Raw genomic sequence first — 18,077 nt, forward strand, 5'->3', positions numbered from 1 at the left:
AATGGAATATCTACAGCATTTTATTCAACATACACCGTCTATAAGAACGAAATTGTTAATAATGGACTCTCATGTCTCACATGAAGTTCCAGAGTTTATAATACTTGCACATCAACACAATATACACTTACATGTGTTTCCGTCTCATCTTACGCATATTCTACAACCGCTAGATGTTACTGTGTTTGCACAATATAAACATTGGCACCGACGTGCAATTCAACAAGCAATCCGGAATTTTGATACAGATTATAATGTTATATCTTTCTTTAGAGACTTGTCTACTATCCGTAAGCAGACATTTACAAAGGGTAACTGTATCAAGTCTTTTAGAGATGCAGGTATTTGGCCACCTAACTATGAAAAGATTCAAGAGAAGGTTGCTATATATGCAAAACCAGAAGTTTTAGAAACACCACAACGCGCATTTCAAGCAAGTTATGATCTTTCAACATGGAGTCAAACATTTGATAAGATCCTTAGTTCACCATCACGGCAAAAGTGGGCATCTTCTTATACTGAAATCCAAACTCAGTTAACAGAGGCTGAGCTGTTCCAGTCAGAGCTTGTACAAATTACTACTATTATGACTGAGCAATGACAGCGGAAGGTTAGAAGTCGGAAATCTATTCAAAAAGGCGGTGCTATTACAGTTGAACATGCACGGCAAAGGATTTATGAGAAGAAGGTAAAGGAGCAACTTTTAGAAGAAGCACGGGAGAAAAGAGAGAGAACACGCATGGTGAACGTTGAGCGTAAGATGCAGCTCCGTGCTGGCATCGATGCACGGAAGGCAGAACGTACACGGAAAAAGGACCTACATGAATTTCAAAAAAGTAACCCAGACACGGAGCCACCAATTGGCTTACGTACAGAAATCATTGACCCGGACGTTACACAGAAAAAACGTGAGGAGGAGGAGGAGGCGGACCGACTGTTAGCCATCGAGGAGAGTGGGTACGTGAACTTTGCAGGCTTGGACTACGACATGATTCACGATGCAAGTGACGGTGGCTGTGATGATCAATCACTGCCTGACAATCAAATCTTTTTTAATTATTTAATTCTATAACTTATATATATTTACAGCATTGTTACGTTGTCAGTCGTGTTCATGGTCGGTCGTGTCGCGTCGCGAGTCCGCTCCCGAAGTGTCCCACAATCGCTTTCGCGTCCCAGTTCGCTTTCGCCAACCGCCTCCAGGCAGTGGTTTGAGAACCAACGATTAGTTATAGTTAATTTAATATGTTATGGTTGATTTATTGATATTCAAAGTAGAATGCCAATGAAAAGTGTCCGAGGTACTGATATGTCCGACGTACTGATAAACCACGTTACCTGAATTGCAACATGTAAGTACACCATGCACATCAACTCTAATCATGCTAACTGGGAATAGACATCATGGCTACCAAACACGATGCACTTTACACCACCCCTTTGCCAGCAGAATTCCAGGCAAAGGCTTGCATTCTTAATGATGAATGTCTCCATTCCAAGGATGAGATGAATACAATTCGGGAATCACTTATGAACCATACCTTCATTGCGAGCCGTAACAAGAGGATTACCATTGCTGAGTCTCATGTCCCATACATGCGCAATATCGACTTGGGAGATGGAGATAAGGGATCGATGCTGAAGGTTCTTGTGTTGGATTATGAGCATTGTCCAGAGGATATCCAGGAGCAGATTGATCAGGTTGCAGAGCACATTCATGGACGATATCATCTGGACAGACCACAATCTGGCTTCATGCGGATATGGAGTCGCTGCAGTATGCCCCTTCTACCCAGGGCAAGTCTGCGTCGTCCGAGAAGAAGAAGGAGCTCTTTGCAAGGAGCATGGTGCACATCCCTGATGCCGGTCGGCGAGAGCGCGAGTACCTGCGCTTCAGCAAACACCTGCAGCAAGTCGCAACCTGGTTCCTGGTTCGAGACAAGCTCGGCCCTGGCGCGGTCTGCCTCTTCCTAGGGCAGATATCAGACACGTGGGTGACAAGGACCCTTACATGGCAGGACCTCAACGTCTGGCTGAGACTCGTCCGAAACGAGGCTGCATTGAGCAGGGTGACCGTCTCTGGCCACGCATAGAGAGGAAGATGTTGGAGATGTGATGGGAGCTCAATCTACCAGTGTAGCTAACCCTTTGTGAATACATCTATGCGCACTGGCCATCCCATTTTCCTCCTCGATCAAAATGGCCTGGTCCGTGCGCCACCCATCATCCGAACTCTGCCAACACCAGTGCTGCAACACAGTTTGCCTGTATACACTTGTTGCCCTCGAGTGATGCGACCTCTCCCAGCCATGCCATGTACTGCGGGACGTCTTTGAAGCCTCGCTGGAAATGTCGCTTGAGCCAGCCCGCTGCACCCGGTCGAGCAAAGATAACACAGAGGCATGACCATGTCAGGGAATTGGCACTCGTCATCCTCGTGCTCGGGATCTGCCCGGTGGCAGATCCCCTGTGGCTGGTAGCAGAAGAAACAGACCACATACGGTGCTATCCAGCCATGCCTTCCCTTCGTCCTTGCATCATCCTTTGCCCGTATCCATTTAAACCCCATAGCGCATGTGTTGACATTGTGCACAAAGGGCCGCTGCATCGTGCAGCAGTACAGGCAGAGACCCAGCATCAGCTTGAGATCCTGCTCATACCTGCTTAGTGCCTCATCCTTCATGTGGTCTTGTCGGAACACCTCCTCTGGCCCAGTGGTCACATCAACAGCCTCTTGCGATAATTGGAACTCGAGCCCTGCTGGCCTCACCTCTGCGTGTCCGCACTGGCAAACAGAGCAGGGCACCTCACCCTCCATACACCAGCGCCAGTCAAGCTTCTGATCCAGGAACTGCGACAGTACTCCGCGGGAGCAGAACTCCTTGGAGAGGAAGAGCTGCATTCCTTGGGTGTCAGGTGGGAGGTTGCCATCCTCGTTCACCTTCCAGGATGATCAGAGTATGACTATAGATGTAGCTGGTTCCCCGTCACGACCGGCTCTGCCAGACTCTTGAGAGAAGTCAGTTATCCTATTAGGCTCATCGACATGAATCACTACTCAGACTTGAGGATAGTCAAACCCGACACCAAGGGCAGACGTCGCAGCCATGATGGGCTGGTTCCTGTCCCCGAGCCATGACTCTATCACTGCAGCCGTTTCCTCCTCCGACGCCAGGTCGGACGTGTATACCGGGCAGTCGAGGATCTCCCTCATCTCTTGCATGGCAGCCTTGGTTCAGCAGTAGATGATGACCTTGCCATTGGACCTGTCGAGACCCTTCGACCAGGAATCTATCACATGCGTAGCTGCCCTGTCAAAGATGTCTCCTTCAGCGGTGTCGACAAGGTACTGGATGTTTGGCCTGTTTGTAGACTCCCGGATGATGGCTGGCCGCACCAGCTTGTTCAGCTGCACAAACTCCTCCTCCATTGCTGGGGGGAGCGTTGCTGTGAGCCAGATGGTCTGGGTACGGATCTGCCGGACGTACCATCCAAGCTCCATCATGGATGGGCGGTAGTCGCTCGCAGTCACAGTCAGGTGTGTAATGGTGGGTGCACCAGATATGAGAATCTAGCCACCCAAGGAAGGGATGAATTTACTAAGACAACACACTGTCTTAGGAAACAGAGCCAAAGGGTTGTAGCTTAGACTATTCCACAACGCAGCAATCAGGTGTATGATGTGGTGAAGTGGTTTAGACAAGTTGCAACAAATGTTGAGTCTGAGAACTCAGGGGTAAGTCAGAGGTTAGCACCTCACTGACTTTTCAAAAACAGAGAATAACAAGATCAATGCTTGGAAGCTTGTAAAAGACGTGGAAGTATGTGATAGTCGATTTACTGTATTGCCTGCTTGCCCTTTCTTAAGGAAAGGGCAATCCTATTTATGCCAAAGGAGTGTAGTTCTCTCATTTTCCATGACTTTCCATGACTAACCAGGCTTGGTAAATGTATTAGAAATCAAGTGCGACCCACAACTAGCTTGCTAATCATGTAGTGAACGTAAGAGAATCCCATAGAACCATCTCTTGGGTTCCTAGCCTATAGGAAGTGAAAAGGAGGTCCAAGGTCAGAGTACCTATAGACAAATTATGTCATAACTTAACCAATCTTGTGGGTAACTAAGGAGCGATGACGTGTAATGAATCATAGAGGGTTGTAGAAGCTTCTAGAGCTATCGTTTATGTTCCTAGGCCTCTAGTTGGTAGAGATATGCCATGTGGTAGTATTGGCCCACCCCCTTAAGGAGGAGATTTTCTTAATAACTTGTTCAATGAGTGTCCAAATGATATGCCGTGATGTATGTAGCATAAACAGATGTAGTAGAAGAGTTTGCAGCAATCGTTGAGTAGTATTGCTTCTGTTGTTGGTGTGATAAGCCAAGATATGTATGGTGACTTGTAGGTTTGAGGAGGAGATTTCTAAGTTTGCTCTTGAGTTTGATAGCAAACTGAGTGCAACGAATGTCAGTATGACAAGGTGGGCCTCGTCGATGACAATCCTGTCGAGCTCTTGCTGGAATTGGAGCGTGCGCACGTAGTCCATGAAACCTTCTGTGCAAGCTGCCTCTGCAGAAACGATGACGAGGGATGCTTTCTGCTTACATCCGATCGTCCACACCAATGGCTGTATCCCCACCTCGCGGCACCGGCTGACCATGTCTCCGCGGAGAGCTACTGCTGGGATCACGAGGATTGTGGTGCGGTCCTCTGCCACTGCAGTCCCGACCAGGAAGACGAGCGTCTTGCCAGACCCTGTCCCGAGGATGAGCACCAGCTGCTCAACAGGCTTCACCATCATTGCCACCAGCCCACGTCTTTGCCCTGCTCGGAACTGCAGGTCTGGTGCACTGTAGAGCTTTCGCGCTGCATCAAGAAGGTCTGATTCAGAATAGGCCTTTCTTGGCCTGGCCTGGCTATGCTTAGCCGCATCCATCACCCGCAAGGACAGGACCTCGGACATCCCACGTGGTCGCTTGCCATCCAGGATACGATCGAACCGGAAGAAGCTGTGCCAGCTGCTCGAGGCCTTGTATGCGCGATGAAGCAGGACGTTCATCGTGAGTGTACTACTGCCTGCATACGCTTGGTTGAACGTGCGGTAGCTGTGGTTACTCTGCTCGGCCATCGCCATGAGCTCACTCTCCTCGTCGTCTCCAGCATCTCCCTCAAGATCAAAGCTGGCCCGATCTCCTCCACCAAACTTCTCCTTGCAGATAGACATGGACATCTGGCACCAGTTGGCTGTATGCAGTGATGGTATATCAGCACGCGCACATGCTCTCCTCAGGCAGGCCGTGACGGCTCCATCAGACCACACACCACCAGTCTTTGCCCACAGGTACGGACTTATCAGGGCCTTTGGCTGCTGCTGTCTGAGGAATATCTGCTGGAGAGGGATGACGTATGCAATGTAGTCGAGGAGCATGTCTCCAATAGCTCGAGGGAGGAAGCGCACATTGTCCTTGTACAGTCCAGACTGTTGCTGGCCCTTATGGTATTGCGTGTAGATCAGTACGAGCTTCTCCCATATATATACATGGCGCATCCGAGCAGTGTTGCACCATGTTATTGACAGCAGCTCCGGCTCGCGAAGAGGCTGCCCTGCTGTGATATGACAGAGGACAAGGAGTTGCTTCAGGAATTGCTGCACATAGCCTTCGTACACAGCAATTGCCTTGACAGACAACATCATCCCATCTCCGTCCTTTGCCTCGATGATAAACATCCGCCGGAGCTCAGCACTGCCTTGAATCATACCAAGCAGTGCGATGTCTGCAGACTGCACGAGCTCTGTGTTGCCCTTGTTGGTCAACCATGACACGCCAGCATCCTCGGTGTCAAGATCATCCCTCAGCCTCCATGATTGCATTGGCACCAGCTCATTCGACTTGAACATCAGCTTGTCGTATAGTAAGGAGTGAGCCTGACGGAACTCGGACGCTACCAGCTGCTCTATATGCGACATCCTCAACTCGACCCCTCGAAACGTCATGTTCTGCCCATCGACCGACCACCGCGCCTGGTGCATAGCAATGGCTGCCTTTGACACCTTGAACAGGTACAGCCGCCACTGCAGGATGTGACCGAATGGAGTCTCTGCCAGCTGCTGGAACGTCTTTGAGCAGACGTCTGTGAGGAAGGCTGGGATGCGGTCCTCATCATCCTGGTTTTGGTGACAGGCGTAGTCAAAGATTATCAGCTGCGCTGTCCATGTCAGCGCTGACAGATGGCTGTTGTAGTTGCCAGCTTCCTCCCATAGTCCGCTGCCACCACTCTTCCTCCGGCTGATCATTGCGCAGAAGCTCAGCACGGCTGACCGGAAGGGCATGCTTCCCACCATCTGGCAGATCAGCGCCATGTACAGCTTCCGTATCCAGCCCTTGAGTTCGTGGTTCTCTTCAGGCGGGATGTGGAACATGGCACGGTCCTCGAGTATGGCCATTATCTTATCCATGGCCCTCCTCTGGCCTTGGTAGTCTCAATGACCTCGTGGGGCAGCACCTGGTCTGGTTGGGTGCTGGTGAAGTGGTGGCGCACACTCCGTTCTCCATCATCATCGTCCTTGTCGCCCATGTTATATGGCACGTTGTAGTAGTAGACGAGCAGCTGCTTGAATGTCGCAAAGTACTTTGTCAGCGTCGACGGGTTCTTGAATGATCTGAAGCCATCCGACTGGCCTGACGCTCCTGCGTAGAAGGAGTTCAGGATGTTTGCCCTCTGCTGCGTCATCTTGCGCTCCTTGGAGTTGTCACTGCACAGCCTGTACACATCGCGCAGCAGACTCTCTGCGGCCCGCACAATGTGCGTCAGGTACGACTCTGGATCATACTTCCTTCCATCGCTACGGCCGTCATTCCCCGCCTTCCTAAGTGGTTGCACCTTAGGCAGCTGGTACGAGCTGTAGATCTCCTCATCCTTCAGCCCAGTGAGGTGGCTTGGGAATCCCGTCCGCTCTAGCCAGGGCACTCAGTCTATCTTGGAGGTAAGGTCCCGCACTACACTTGCAGCCTCCTCTTGGTCTTTTGTGGCCTCTTCAACATCCTTGCTGATCTTCTCGAATAGCATGTCTTCCTTCAGCTGGCGCTCCTGGTCTTGTTGTGTTGTCGTAGCTTGGGGTAGCTGGGTAATGTCTTGTGTATTACTTAGAGGTGCAACTGCAAAGTAATTGATCCGATTACCACCTTTAAAGTATGTCTGTAGCTCGCACTCCTTCCACAGCTGGCCATGCATGGTCTTCTGTTGCGCAGCCTTTAACCTATGCTCTACTCGCAAGTGCTCCTTCATGTTCGCTAGGTTGCGTGTGCAGTAGATGCATTGCGGGCGGAGGCAGTAGAACCCATCATGCCTCGTTAGGCCTTGCACGGGTTGCGCCAGCTGTCCTGAGTCAATCCTTTGTAGGTTCAGTCGTCGCACCTCTTCCTTCAGCTCGTCCAGACTCCTCCTCCTGCCATACCCATCAAGCAGCTCAGTAGTGGCCTTATGGACAGCTCCGCGTAGGTTGTGTGGGAACTCTCTCAGGTGTCGCTGCCCCCAGCGGGTGGTAGGCGACACACAGCTGCTACACGCTCGGCAGACCACAACCAAATGGTTCGCATCATATGTAAACTCGCTCATCATGGCGACCACAATGCTCCTGCAGCCCTAGTACACGAGGTATAGGATGCCCTCTATCACGCAAAGTATATAAGCTGATTTTTAATCGTGCGTGACACTGTGCAGAGGATGTAGCCCATGCACCGGGAAATCCACGCCGCAGGGGATCACGCCGCAGGGGGAGACCCGCTTTTCGCAAAAATTCAGCCAACCGCAATCGCGTAAATCCACACCGCGGCGGCGGCGTGGATTGGCATAAGTGGTAGTGCTGCAACACAGTTTGCCTGTATACACTTGTTGCCCTCAAGCGATGCGACCTCTCCCAGCCATGCCATGTACTGTGGGACGTCTTTGAAGCCTCGCTGGAAATGTCGCTTGACCCAGCCCGCTGCACCAGGTCGAGCAAAGGCGCCATAATGCAGAGGCATGACCATGGCAGGGAATTGGCACTCACTATCCTCATGCTTGGGATCTGCACGATGGCAGACCCCTTGGGGCTGGTAGCAGAAGAAACACACTACCTACAGTGCAATCCAACCGTGTTTCCTAGTCATCTTTGCATTGTCCTTAGCCTTGATATACTCAAGGTACTTTGGACAGCTGTTAGGGGTGTGCGAGAAGGACATCTGCAACGTGCGACAGTATAGGCAGTGTCCAACCATCAGCTCTAGGTGCAGCTCAGTAGTGGCCTTATGGACAGCTCCGCATAGGTTCTGTGGGAACTCGCTCAGGTGTCGCTGCCCCCCGCGCATGGTAGGGGACACACAGCTGCTGCAGGCTTGGTAGACCACAACAAAATGGTTCGCATCATACGTAAGCTCACTCATTACGACGACCACAATGCTCCTGTGGCCCTAGTACACGAGATATAGGATGCCCTCTATCACGCAAAGTATATAAGCTGATTTTTAATCGTGCGGTGCCGTGGCATAGGGGGTAGGAAATCCACATCGCAGAAACCACATCGCCAGGTCGTCCCCACCTTTTGCCCAATTCCCGACCAACCACATCACCGCAAATCCACATCGCTGACTGTATTGAGTTGAGCACGAAGCTCCTATCTAAGGAAATACTATCTACTTATATAGTGGCGTCGTGCCTAGTGGACTCTTGGGAACTCACTCGAGTCCTCGGAGTCCTGGACTCTTAGGACTCTTCTCATCATCCTGCGAGTCCGTCACGTGCCTAGTGGACTCCTGGGAACTCACTCGAGTCCTCGGAGTCCTGGACTCTTAGGACTCTTCTCATCATCCTGCGAGTCTGTCACGTGATACTTTCGGAACTACTATTCCCCGCTGCCCCTCCAGGTACCAGGGCCGGTCTCATGCGACCTCCCTCCTTCCTGTCCTGTAGTTGGCCAGCCTTCTTGTTCCGTCGTAACACTCGCTCTCTTCCCCTGGGCATTCGTCTCGAATCCTATAAGTACGTCCATGTCCCCAGGACTCTGCTGCTCCTCAGCGAGTCCTTCAACATGCAACATGCCTACTGACACTGCCCGCAAACTCCAGGAACGCAACGATCTTGTCCGTCGAATAAAGAACCACGGATACGAACTACCCGAAATGGATTCTTGCTCGAACTGCGTGAGGCGAAACATTACTTGCGTGTCGTCTCCAAATGATTCACGGCGGTGCGCCGAGTGCGTTCGTCGCAACTTGAAAGAAAAGTGTGACTGTATGGGTCCTGAGCATCCCGACTGGGTGAAGCTCGAACGGGAGGAGGATCGCCTGGATCGCGAAGAGGAAGAAACCCTTTCGAAGTTACTTCGTCTGCGGAAGCAGAAACGCCTCATCCGAACCCGTGGTAAAGATATGCTCCGGCGAGGTTTGAAAACCCTCGACGAGCTTGATGCGGCAGAGGAGGCCGAACGTGTGGCTGCTGAGAAGCGTGACGCTGTTGAGGTCGAGGAACAGGCAGTTAGCGCTGCCTCCTCGTCTGTGACTGGGACCTCCACTTCCTCCGATCCACTGGCCTACTCCCCTGCATCTTGGGATCAATGGCTGGCGGATGGCGGCGTCGATATTCCTCCAGCAGTTCTTTGCTGATGTTCCTTGTTGGTTCCCACGAATTATCCGTAGGTTCGTAATTTTCCCATTTTATCAAAAACTCTTCTCGACATCCTACTAACCTTCTGTCTAGGATCGCTTCGACCTCATATTCGATTATCTCATTCTCGGGTTGGAGTTCGGTGTCGGTCGCAATTGGGGTATTTCCTCTTGCTGGTTCCAGTAGTGAGACATGAAATACCGGGTGTAGTCTAGACTTCCTGGGTAGCTGCAGTCTGTAATTAACTGAGCTGACTTTGTTCAATATTTTGAATGGTCCCAATTTCTTGAAGTCCAACTTGTGCTTGGTCGTTTCGTTTTGATATGTTTCCGGAGTAGGTATACTTTATCCCCCTCCTTGAAGGCAGGTTCCATACTGCGCTTCTTGTTTGCGTATGCGGCGGATCGTTCATTTAAGAATTGGATGTCCGTCGCAAGTTGTTCGTGGAACGATTTCAGTTGTTCCACCACGATCAGGGCTTGTTCAGCTCGTGATTCATCCGGTCTTGGTTGCCTATATGCTTCTGGCTGGTAGCCATAATTGGCAAAGAACGGTGAGACTTTCGTTGCTTCTGTCATCGCGCTGTTATATGCAAACTGTGCGATGGGTAAGATCTGAACCCAGTTATCCTGTTGATGATTGACATAGCTTCGCAGGTACTGTTCAAGGGTCTGATTTAATCTTTCTGTTTGGCCGTCTGTCTGGGGATGAAAAGCTGTTGATAGCTTATGATTTGTTCCCAGTAGCGCCATCAATGATTTCCAGAATTTCGAAGTAAAGAGCTTGTCTCTATCTGAGATGATTTCTTCTGGCATCCCATGATCGGCTAATATGACTCGAATGAAGGTATATGCGAGCGCCTCGGCGTCGCTAGCTTCTAGATATGGTATAAACTTCCCATATTTCGTGAGTCTTTCCGTGATGACGAGGATAGAGTCGTACTCTATTCCTGTTAACGGGTCCTTGGAGGGTGGAAGCTTGACGATGAAGTCCAAAGCTATTGATTTCCACGCTCCTCTTGGTACTGGTGTCGACTTGAGTTGTCCGTATGGCAGATGCCTATTGGATTTTGACTTGCTGCAAATGTCGCACTCTCTTACCACTGTCTCTACCTGCTTCCTCATACCTGGGAAGTAGTAGTGTCGAGTGATTCGTTCGAAGGTTCGTGTTACTCCCTGATGACCGTGTGCTGGTAACGAGTGTTGTTCTTGCACCAGCGGGCGTCTCATTTGACTTGGGACATACACTAACCCTTTGTATCGAATCAATCCTTGTTCGTCGATGGCGAAGTCGCCTTCAACTTTGGACAAGACTCGCTTGGCGCATTCGTCTGTTGCGTAAGCTTTCTTGAGTCTTTCCTCGAGTTCTGTATCTTCGATGACTGAGATCGTCGCTAGTAACTCGTTGTACTGTATTCCTGCATCTGTTTTCTTCAGAATTGCTCTAGGTCTTTCTTCCTTTGGGCCGGCGTAGTCGGTTCGTCTGCTGAGAGCGTCTGCTCTTGCATTCTCGGAGCCCTTGCGATAGGTTATCGTGAAGTTGTAGGCTGTGAGGGTTTCTGCCCAGCGGACTTGTCTGCGGTTTAAAACCTTGGTCGTGGTGAAGTATATGAGGTTCTTGTGATCCGTCCATACCTGCACCGGGTAGGTGGGTCCCTCAAGATATACTCGCCACTGCTCAAAGGCAACGACAATAGCCAGTAGCTCCTTGTCGTGGATGTCGTAATTGAGTTCCGCGGGTGACAGTTTCCTAGAGTAGTACGCGATTGGTTTGAACTTACCGTTCTCGACTGGTTGATTCAGACATGCTCCAATTGCGAAGTCAGAAGAGTCCGTTTCGAGGATGATCTTCTTTGCAGGGTCAAATGTAGCAAGGATAGGTGCTTCCGTGAACTTCGTCTTAAGTTCCTGGAAAGCAGCCTCTGCCTTTTCCGTCCATTTGAATTCGAGATCCTTTCTGGTAAGCTCCGTGAGTGGTTGAGCTACCTTGGAATATCCCGAGATGAATCTTCGGTAGAAGTTGGCGAAGCCTAGGAAGGCTTGCACTTCCTTGACCGTGGTCGGTGTTGGCCATTCCAACACTGCCGTTACTTTTGCTTGGTCCATCTTGATGCCGTGCGTTCCGATAATGTAACCCAAGAATTCGACTTGGTTTTTATGGAACTCGCACTTCTCTGGTTTGAGGAGTAAGCTGTACTCCTTTAGTTTCTTCAGGACGAGTTTGACATGCTTGACATGCTCCTCCTTGGTTGCTGAATACACCAGGACATCATCTAGGTAGACAATGGTAAAGATGTCTAAGTATTCATGCAAAGCATCATTCATCAGTCGTTGCATAGATGCGGGTGCGTTTGTTAGCCCAAAGGGCATGACTTGATACTCGAATAGGCCATAGCGGGTGCGGAATGCTGTTTTCCACTCTTCCCCAGCCTTGATTCGGATCAGGTTGTATGCTCCTCGCAGATCTAGCTTACTGAAGATCTTTGCTCCTTGAAATCTATCGTGTAGTTCGTTGATTAACGGCAGGGCATACCTGTCCTTGATTGTGATGTTGTTCAACGCTCGATAGTCCACACATAACCGTAGGGAGCCGTCTTTCTTTGGTACGAAAAGCACCGGACTTCCTGCTGGTGATGTGGATGGTCTGATGAATCCTTTCGCTAGGTTATCATCGATGTACTCCTTAAGTACCTTCAGCTCCTTTTCCGATAGCTGATATATTGGTCCGAACGGTGGACTCTTGTCTTTCTCCAAAGGTATCTCATGATCCCATGGTTGGTGCTTAGGAAGCGCCTCGTTCTTAGGGCCTTCCTGGAATAATTGCTCGTATTCCTTGTACTCCACCGGTATACTCGTCGGTGAGGATGCCTGGGCTAGGTCATCGAGCTCGGAGGTTGCACATAACTCCTTCCGGCCCTGGGAGGGTTTCTCCCGTTGTCGCGTGTCCGTCCGTTGTTCACACGCGCACTGGCTCATCACAACTTTCTCGTTCCACCAGTCGATCTGGGGGTTGTGTTTCTTGAGCCATGGCACACCAAGGATGCATGCATGGTTGTCCATGTGCACGATGTCAAACTGAATCGTTTCCTTGTGCCCGTGTAGCATGACCATTTCCAATGGGACCGTTTCGTGGGTCACCATTCCTTCATTAGTCGAGATGGGCTCTCCATCTACGACCATTAACGGGTATGGTTCGGTTTTCAATTGCGTCTTGAAACCTTGCGTGTCTGCTACTTTCTTTGTCATAAAGTTGCCCGTCGCTCCTGAGTCAATCATTGCTCGGAGGTGTCGCTGTTGTATCTTAGCGACCACATATAGTTGCATGCTGCCCGTCGTGGCGCATAGCTGGTCTGTACTAGGCCTCTTCATGTCGCTCGCCGGTGGCCTACCGTCGAGGACTCCTAGTTTTTCGACTCGTCCGAGGAAGGATAGTATTCATCCGCTTCCAATGGTGGTCCTTGGGGAGATCGTTTCCCTGTCTCTGCTGCGTCGTTCAGCAGGTGTGGATATCTTTCGTATACCTGTTCGCTTTTGATAGGCAAGTCCCCTTCAGACTGGCTTCGCCTGAGGGCGTGAACTTGCTCTGCGTCTCTGAAGTGTATCCTGGGCGAGGATCGGGGAAACAACTGATTCTGGTGTTTCTTTTTCCAGTGGAGCTTGCAGTCATCTTCGCTGCAATACTCCCAGTAGACATACGCGTGCCAGGGATGATCAGTCTCTGTTGCGTCTGTCGTTGATAGTTCCCGCTGTCCTCTCACCCATGCACTATCTTCCCTCGGAGGCGTGGAGAACGTGTCTAGTTGCTCCATGGCTCTCCTTTCGATGCGTGGAGTGGGTCTCGCATTTTCCCGTCGGAGCATATCTCTGGCTTTCTCGTCGTACTTCTTCAGGGCTCTCCTGCGGTCCTGGTAGTAAAGTTCGACGCTTTTCATATACTTCAGTTTAGCCATATGCTCGACATCCTTCTCCAGTTCTTCCGCTTCTTGGGCTTCCAACTTAGCTACGTCTTGGGACGTGCCAAGCAGCCTGCGGGTATTCGTTAGTTGGTCGTAGTATCTCCAGAGGTCATCCTTGCAGTCGTCCACCTTGCACTTTAACGGAAGTTCCTGTAACAGGTTCCCGTAGAGGTCTTTAAGCATGGGGATTCTCCTCTGGCCATTGGGCTTGTCTCGTTCGGCCCTAATCTTTGCGTGGGCGTGTTTTGCCATGCGTCTTACTACGCTCTTGCACCGTGGACTCATTGGTGCCGTAGGTGCGAGTTCATCGAAGGTCTCCTGTTCCGAGACGGTGAACGATTCCGCCTCCGACCCTTCATCTGAGCTCTCGTCTTCTGGGGTGCTTTCGCCGTTTATTCCCCAGTCCTGTTTGCTCACAAACGTTGCATTCAACTGTCCTGTCCAGGTGGCATTGAGTTGTTTGCCGACTTTGCGTCCGCCGTTCCCTTTCTTTGGCTGTCTGCAGTCTCGGGCCATGTGGCCTGGCTTGTCACAGTTAAAACAGAGTCGTTCCTTGAATTGTCTGTCTTTCTTAGGGTCACGGGGTCGTCCAGGTTTGAACGTGGCATCGAGTTCCATTGGGTCCGACCAACGGTTGTCTCGCGGGTGTTGATCCCGTCGTCTGCCCTCGTTTCCCCGGTAGGGGTAACTTTTCTTGGGCTTGTCATAGGTCCGACGTTCCTTCTGGAATTCGTATAGTCGATTGTCGATTCGGACCGTATGTTCGATTAGCGCTACCATGTCCGTTGGTTGTTGTTCCAAACGGGCAAGTTCCATACGTATATGGCTCTTCAGCCCACGTTGGTAGTGGCTGATGAGTGCGCTGGCGTCCCATCCTGTCTGATTGCCGTATCTCTGGAATTCTGTGGAGTATGTGAGGGCGCTGCCAGTCTGCTTAAGTGCAAACAGATGGTCTTCTGCGGTCTTAATCTCATCGATGTCTCCGAACATGCGTCGGATTTCCTTACAGAATCCATTCCAGCTGCCAAACATAGTCTGCGTAGTTGTCATGCTTCCATTGGTACTTTCATATTTGAAATAGTCCTTGAGGAATGGTTCGATCCATCGCAGGTCTTCCCCCCTAAGGTAGGACGCAGTCCACAGGGCATAGCTCTCCTGGGTGGGAAACTTCTCGTCATTGAAGTGCTGGTACAGTTCGACCTGTAGCAAAAACACCTCAAGTTCCTTTCGGTTGCCGGAGTAAGTGTCGGGCAACTTGACGCGTAGAGTTTCCTTGAGTTCATTGACGGTGGGTGCATCGGGCATCTCTTCATTCTCAGGCTTAGACCTCTGAGACGAAGTTGGCGTGGTGGGGGTTTTCCCCTTTGAACTGACGACAGACATGTTGCTTTGTGTGTAAGCCGGTACCTCGTAGAAGTGGTGCTCAAAGTGTAACGCTGACTTCTAAACGATAGAAGACACAGAGGTTCTCTTGCGTAAAGGTTTACTTATCAGAGGAGGCAGGGGATCAGACACAAAGGCTTCAAGTAACACGTTACTAGTATATAACAAATACTGTATTGAGTTGAGCACGAAGCTCCTATCTAAGGAAATACTATCTACTTATATAGTGGCGTCGTGCCTAGTGGACTCTTGGGAACTCACTCGAGTCCTCGGAGTCCTGGACTCTTAGGACTCTTCTCATCATCCTGCGAGTCCATCACGTGCCTAGTGGACTACTGGGAACTCACTCGAGTCCTCGGAGTCCTGGACTCTTAGGACTCTTCTCATCATCCTGCGAGTCCGTCACCTGATACTTTCGGAACTACTATTCCCCGCTGCCCCTCCAGGTACCAGGGCCGGTCTCATGCGACCTCCCTCCTTCCTGTCCTGTAGTTGGCCAGCCTTCTTGTTCCGTCGTAACAGGAGTGTAGTTCTCTCATTTTCCAAGACTTTCCATGATTACCAGGCTTGGTAACTGTAGTCGACATAAGAGAATCCCATAGAACCATCTCTTAGGTTCGTAGCCTATAGGAAGTAAAAGGAGGTCCAAGGTCAGAGTACCCCTATAGACAAATTATGTCATAGACAAATTATGTCATAGACAAATTATGTCATAACCTAACCAATCTTGTGGGTAACTAAAGAGCGATGACATGTAATGAATCATAGAGGTTCGTAGGAGCTTTTAGAGCTATCGTTCATGCTCCTAGGCCTCTAGTTGGTAGAGATATGTCATGTGGTAGTATGAGTGATGTCATGTAATGAATCATAGAGGGTTGTAGAGATATGCTATGTGGTAATATCGGCCCAGTAACTAAGGAGCGATGACGTGTAATGAATCATAGATGGTTGTAGCAATTGTTGAGTAGTATTGCTCTTGTTGTTGGTGTGATAAGCCAAAATATGTATAGTGACTTGTAGGTTTGAGGAGGAGATTTCCAAGTTTGCTCTTGAGTTTGATAGCAAACTGAGTGCAACGAATGTCAGTATGACATACCCCTATAGACAAATTATGTCATAACTTAACCAATCTTGTGGGTAACTAAGGAGCGATGACGTGTAATGAATCATAGAGGGTTGTAGAAGCTTTTGGAGCTATTGTTCATGTTCCTAGGCCTCTAGTTGATAGAGATATGTCATGTGTAGTATTAGCCCAGTAACTAAGGAGTGATGTCATGTAATGAATCATAGAGGGTTGTAGAGATATGCTATGTGGTCATATCAAATAAGGAGCAATGACGTGTAATGAATCATAGAGGGTTGTAGCAATCGTTGAGTACTATTGCTCTTGTTGTTGGTGTGACAAGCCAAAATATGTATAGTGACTTGCAGGTTTGAGGAGGAGATTTCTAAGTTTGCTCTTGAGTTTGATAGCAAACTGAGTGCAACGAATGTCAGTATGACAGGGTACCCTTCTAAGTACTGGGCTGTGAAGGCCACCTTCGACTGTTCAGTTGGAAAGACCCTTGGTTGGTATCGAAAAATGGCGCGGAGGGAGGCCATGAACTCGTTGAGTTAGCGGGTAGACTCGCCCTTGTAGACCTTTGGTTCCTTAACCCTTACAATTGGCCTTTGGGCGGGTGCAGTCTTCCTAGACTCAGTGGAAGCTGTGTCCTCCTCACGTCCTTCCACACGGGGTCCTCCCACTCATCCTCGATGTCTTGGTGTCGCCTTTTACGATGACTTTCTTCTTGAATTTGGGCTTGCTTCCTTGCAAAGTCCTGTAGGGCCTCAGGGTAGGCATTGTAATTGTAGGAAACCAGGTCAAGAGGCAGGAAAGGGGTATCGTATTCGTAAGGACAATAGGTCTCCGTAAGTACAGCGACTATTGACTGGAGGCCTTCTTCCGAGGCCTCCAACACCTTTTATCTATGCACCTTGTGCCCTACTTTACCGAGCCCTATGGGCCCCTAATGAAAGTGTTGGAACAGGAAGTACCGTGGTACGGGATCACACACAAATCGTGTGTTTTCTCCAGTGGTCGGGACTTCTCACGGGCGCAATGGGGCAGGAGTTCTCACACAGTATATAGCTTACTATAGCAAAATAAGATCGATTGATTAACTACACTATCTAATGGGCCTACGTGGCTATTTGTAGGCCTTTCGGAGGTTCTGCTTTGACCCCCCAAAAGCCCCCTATTCTGGTGGCTTCAGAGCTGAAACCCCAGTTGAGACTGTGGTGGTTTCCAGCACCGGTCGGAGATCCTGGGATGCCGTAGTGGATTATAGGGCCAAATACCACCGTATCCCAGCGCCCACGGCCTACTCTCCAACAGAAAGTGTTGGAACTGCATTCCTGGTAGTACGCTGCACATGCGTAGCCTGTATACCAACTGTGTATATATAGGGGCTTCGCCCCCCATAGTTTTTCAATCAAGTCGTCAAACTCCAATTATGTGTTCAACAGGTTATGAGCCCGGGTTTAGCGCACGACGCGCTGCGCCAAAGACACATAATTGACGGCTTCCCTCATAGCTCTCGCACAGAGAGAGCAGCTATGTTGTACGATAGGCGTACGAGTGGAGCGTATTTATCGCCATTACGGAAAGCCTTTGCTCATAACCACCAACTACACAGCGGAAGCAGCACTGAGTATAAGACGAGTGCAGGGCACACCAAGCAAGCGACTACTTTGAACAGGAGCTAGGGATAACTGTCGGAACTTCAGTTTTGGGTCAACTGAACCTCATTGATCGAGGCGTAGCCGGGACAGACCAGCCAGATTCGACACCATGAGGGTGCGCAAGCGGTTAACACCACCATAGCGATGGTGCGCAGGTAGCGGGTAGCGAGCGCGGTCATACTGTGGATAGGATGGGCTAGGAAAGAGGGATAGGCAGAGACTTGGGTTTAGAGGAACTAGAAGCAGGGGCGCTGTTGCAGAGGCAACACAGTACAGCGTAAGGGGCGTGTTGGAACTGCATTCCTGGTAGTACGCTGCACATGCGTAGCCTGTATACCAACTGTGTATATATAGGGGCTTCGCCCCCCGTAGTT

General features: G+C 50.1%; 4 protein-coding genes across 4 annotated transcripts; 1 reads left to right on the forward strand and 3 right to left on the reverse strand.

The window, feature by feature from the left end:
- Positions 1 to 760: 760 nt before the first annotated feature.
- Positions 761 to 2,093, forward strand: VC83_09197 (uncharacterized protein; the record flags this gene model as incomplete). The annotated part of the gene is made up of 3 exons (XM_024472642.1): positions 761 to 953; positions 1,400 to 1,701; positions 1,740 to 2,093. 3 exons carry the CDS (start codon positions 761 to 763, stop codon positions 2,091 to 2,093), a joined length of 849 nt encoding a protein of 282 aa, XP_024319846.1.
- Positions 2,094 to 2,223: 130 nt separating this feature from the next.
- Positions 2,224 to 3,223, reverse strand: VC83_09198 (uncharacterized protein; the record flags this gene model as incomplete). Its single annotated transcript, XM_024472643.1, has 3 exons — positions 2,224 to 2,467; positions 2,502 to 2,941; positions 3,191 to 3,223. The coding sequence occupies 3 exons, from the start codon at positions 3,221 to 3,223 to the stop codon at positions 2,224 to 2,226; spliced, it is 717 nt and encodes a 238-aa protein (XP_024319842.1).
- Positions 3,224 to 3,235: 12 nt separating this feature from the next.
- On the reverse strand, positions 3,236 to 7,616 carry VC83_09199 (uncharacterized protein; the record flags this gene model as incomplete). Its single annotated transcript, XM_024472644.1, has 4 exons — positions 3,236 to 3,475; positions 4,477 to 6,465; positions 6,489 to 6,955; positions 7,004 to 7,616. The coding sequence occupies 4 exons, from the start codon at positions 7,614 to 7,616 to the stop codon at positions 3,236 to 3,238; spliced, it is 3,309 nt and encodes a 1,102-aa protein (XP_024319843.1).
- A 182-nt stretch (positions 7,617 to 7,798) lies between these two features.
- VC83_09200 (uncharacterized protein) lies at positions 7,799 to 8,347 on the reverse strand (the record flags this gene model as incomplete). The annotated part of the gene is made up of 2 exons (XM_024472645.1): positions 7,799 to 8,085; positions 8,134 to 8,347. 2 exons carry the CDS (start codon positions 8,345 to 8,347, stop codon positions 7,799 to 7,801), a joined length of 501 nt encoding a protein of 166 aa, XP_024319858.1.
- Between the last annotated feature and the right edge of the window lie 9,730 nt (positions 8,348 to 18,077).

The sequence above is a fragment of the Pseudogymnoascus destructans genome (genome assembly GCF_001641265.1).
Source record: "Pseudogymnoascus destructans isolate 20631-21 unplaced genomic scaffold scaffold_34, whole genome shotgun sequence".
Classification (NCBI taxonomy): Eukaryota; Fungi; Ascomycota; class Leotiomycetes; order Thelebolales; family Thelebolaceae; genus Pseudogymnoascus; species Pseudogymnoascus destructans.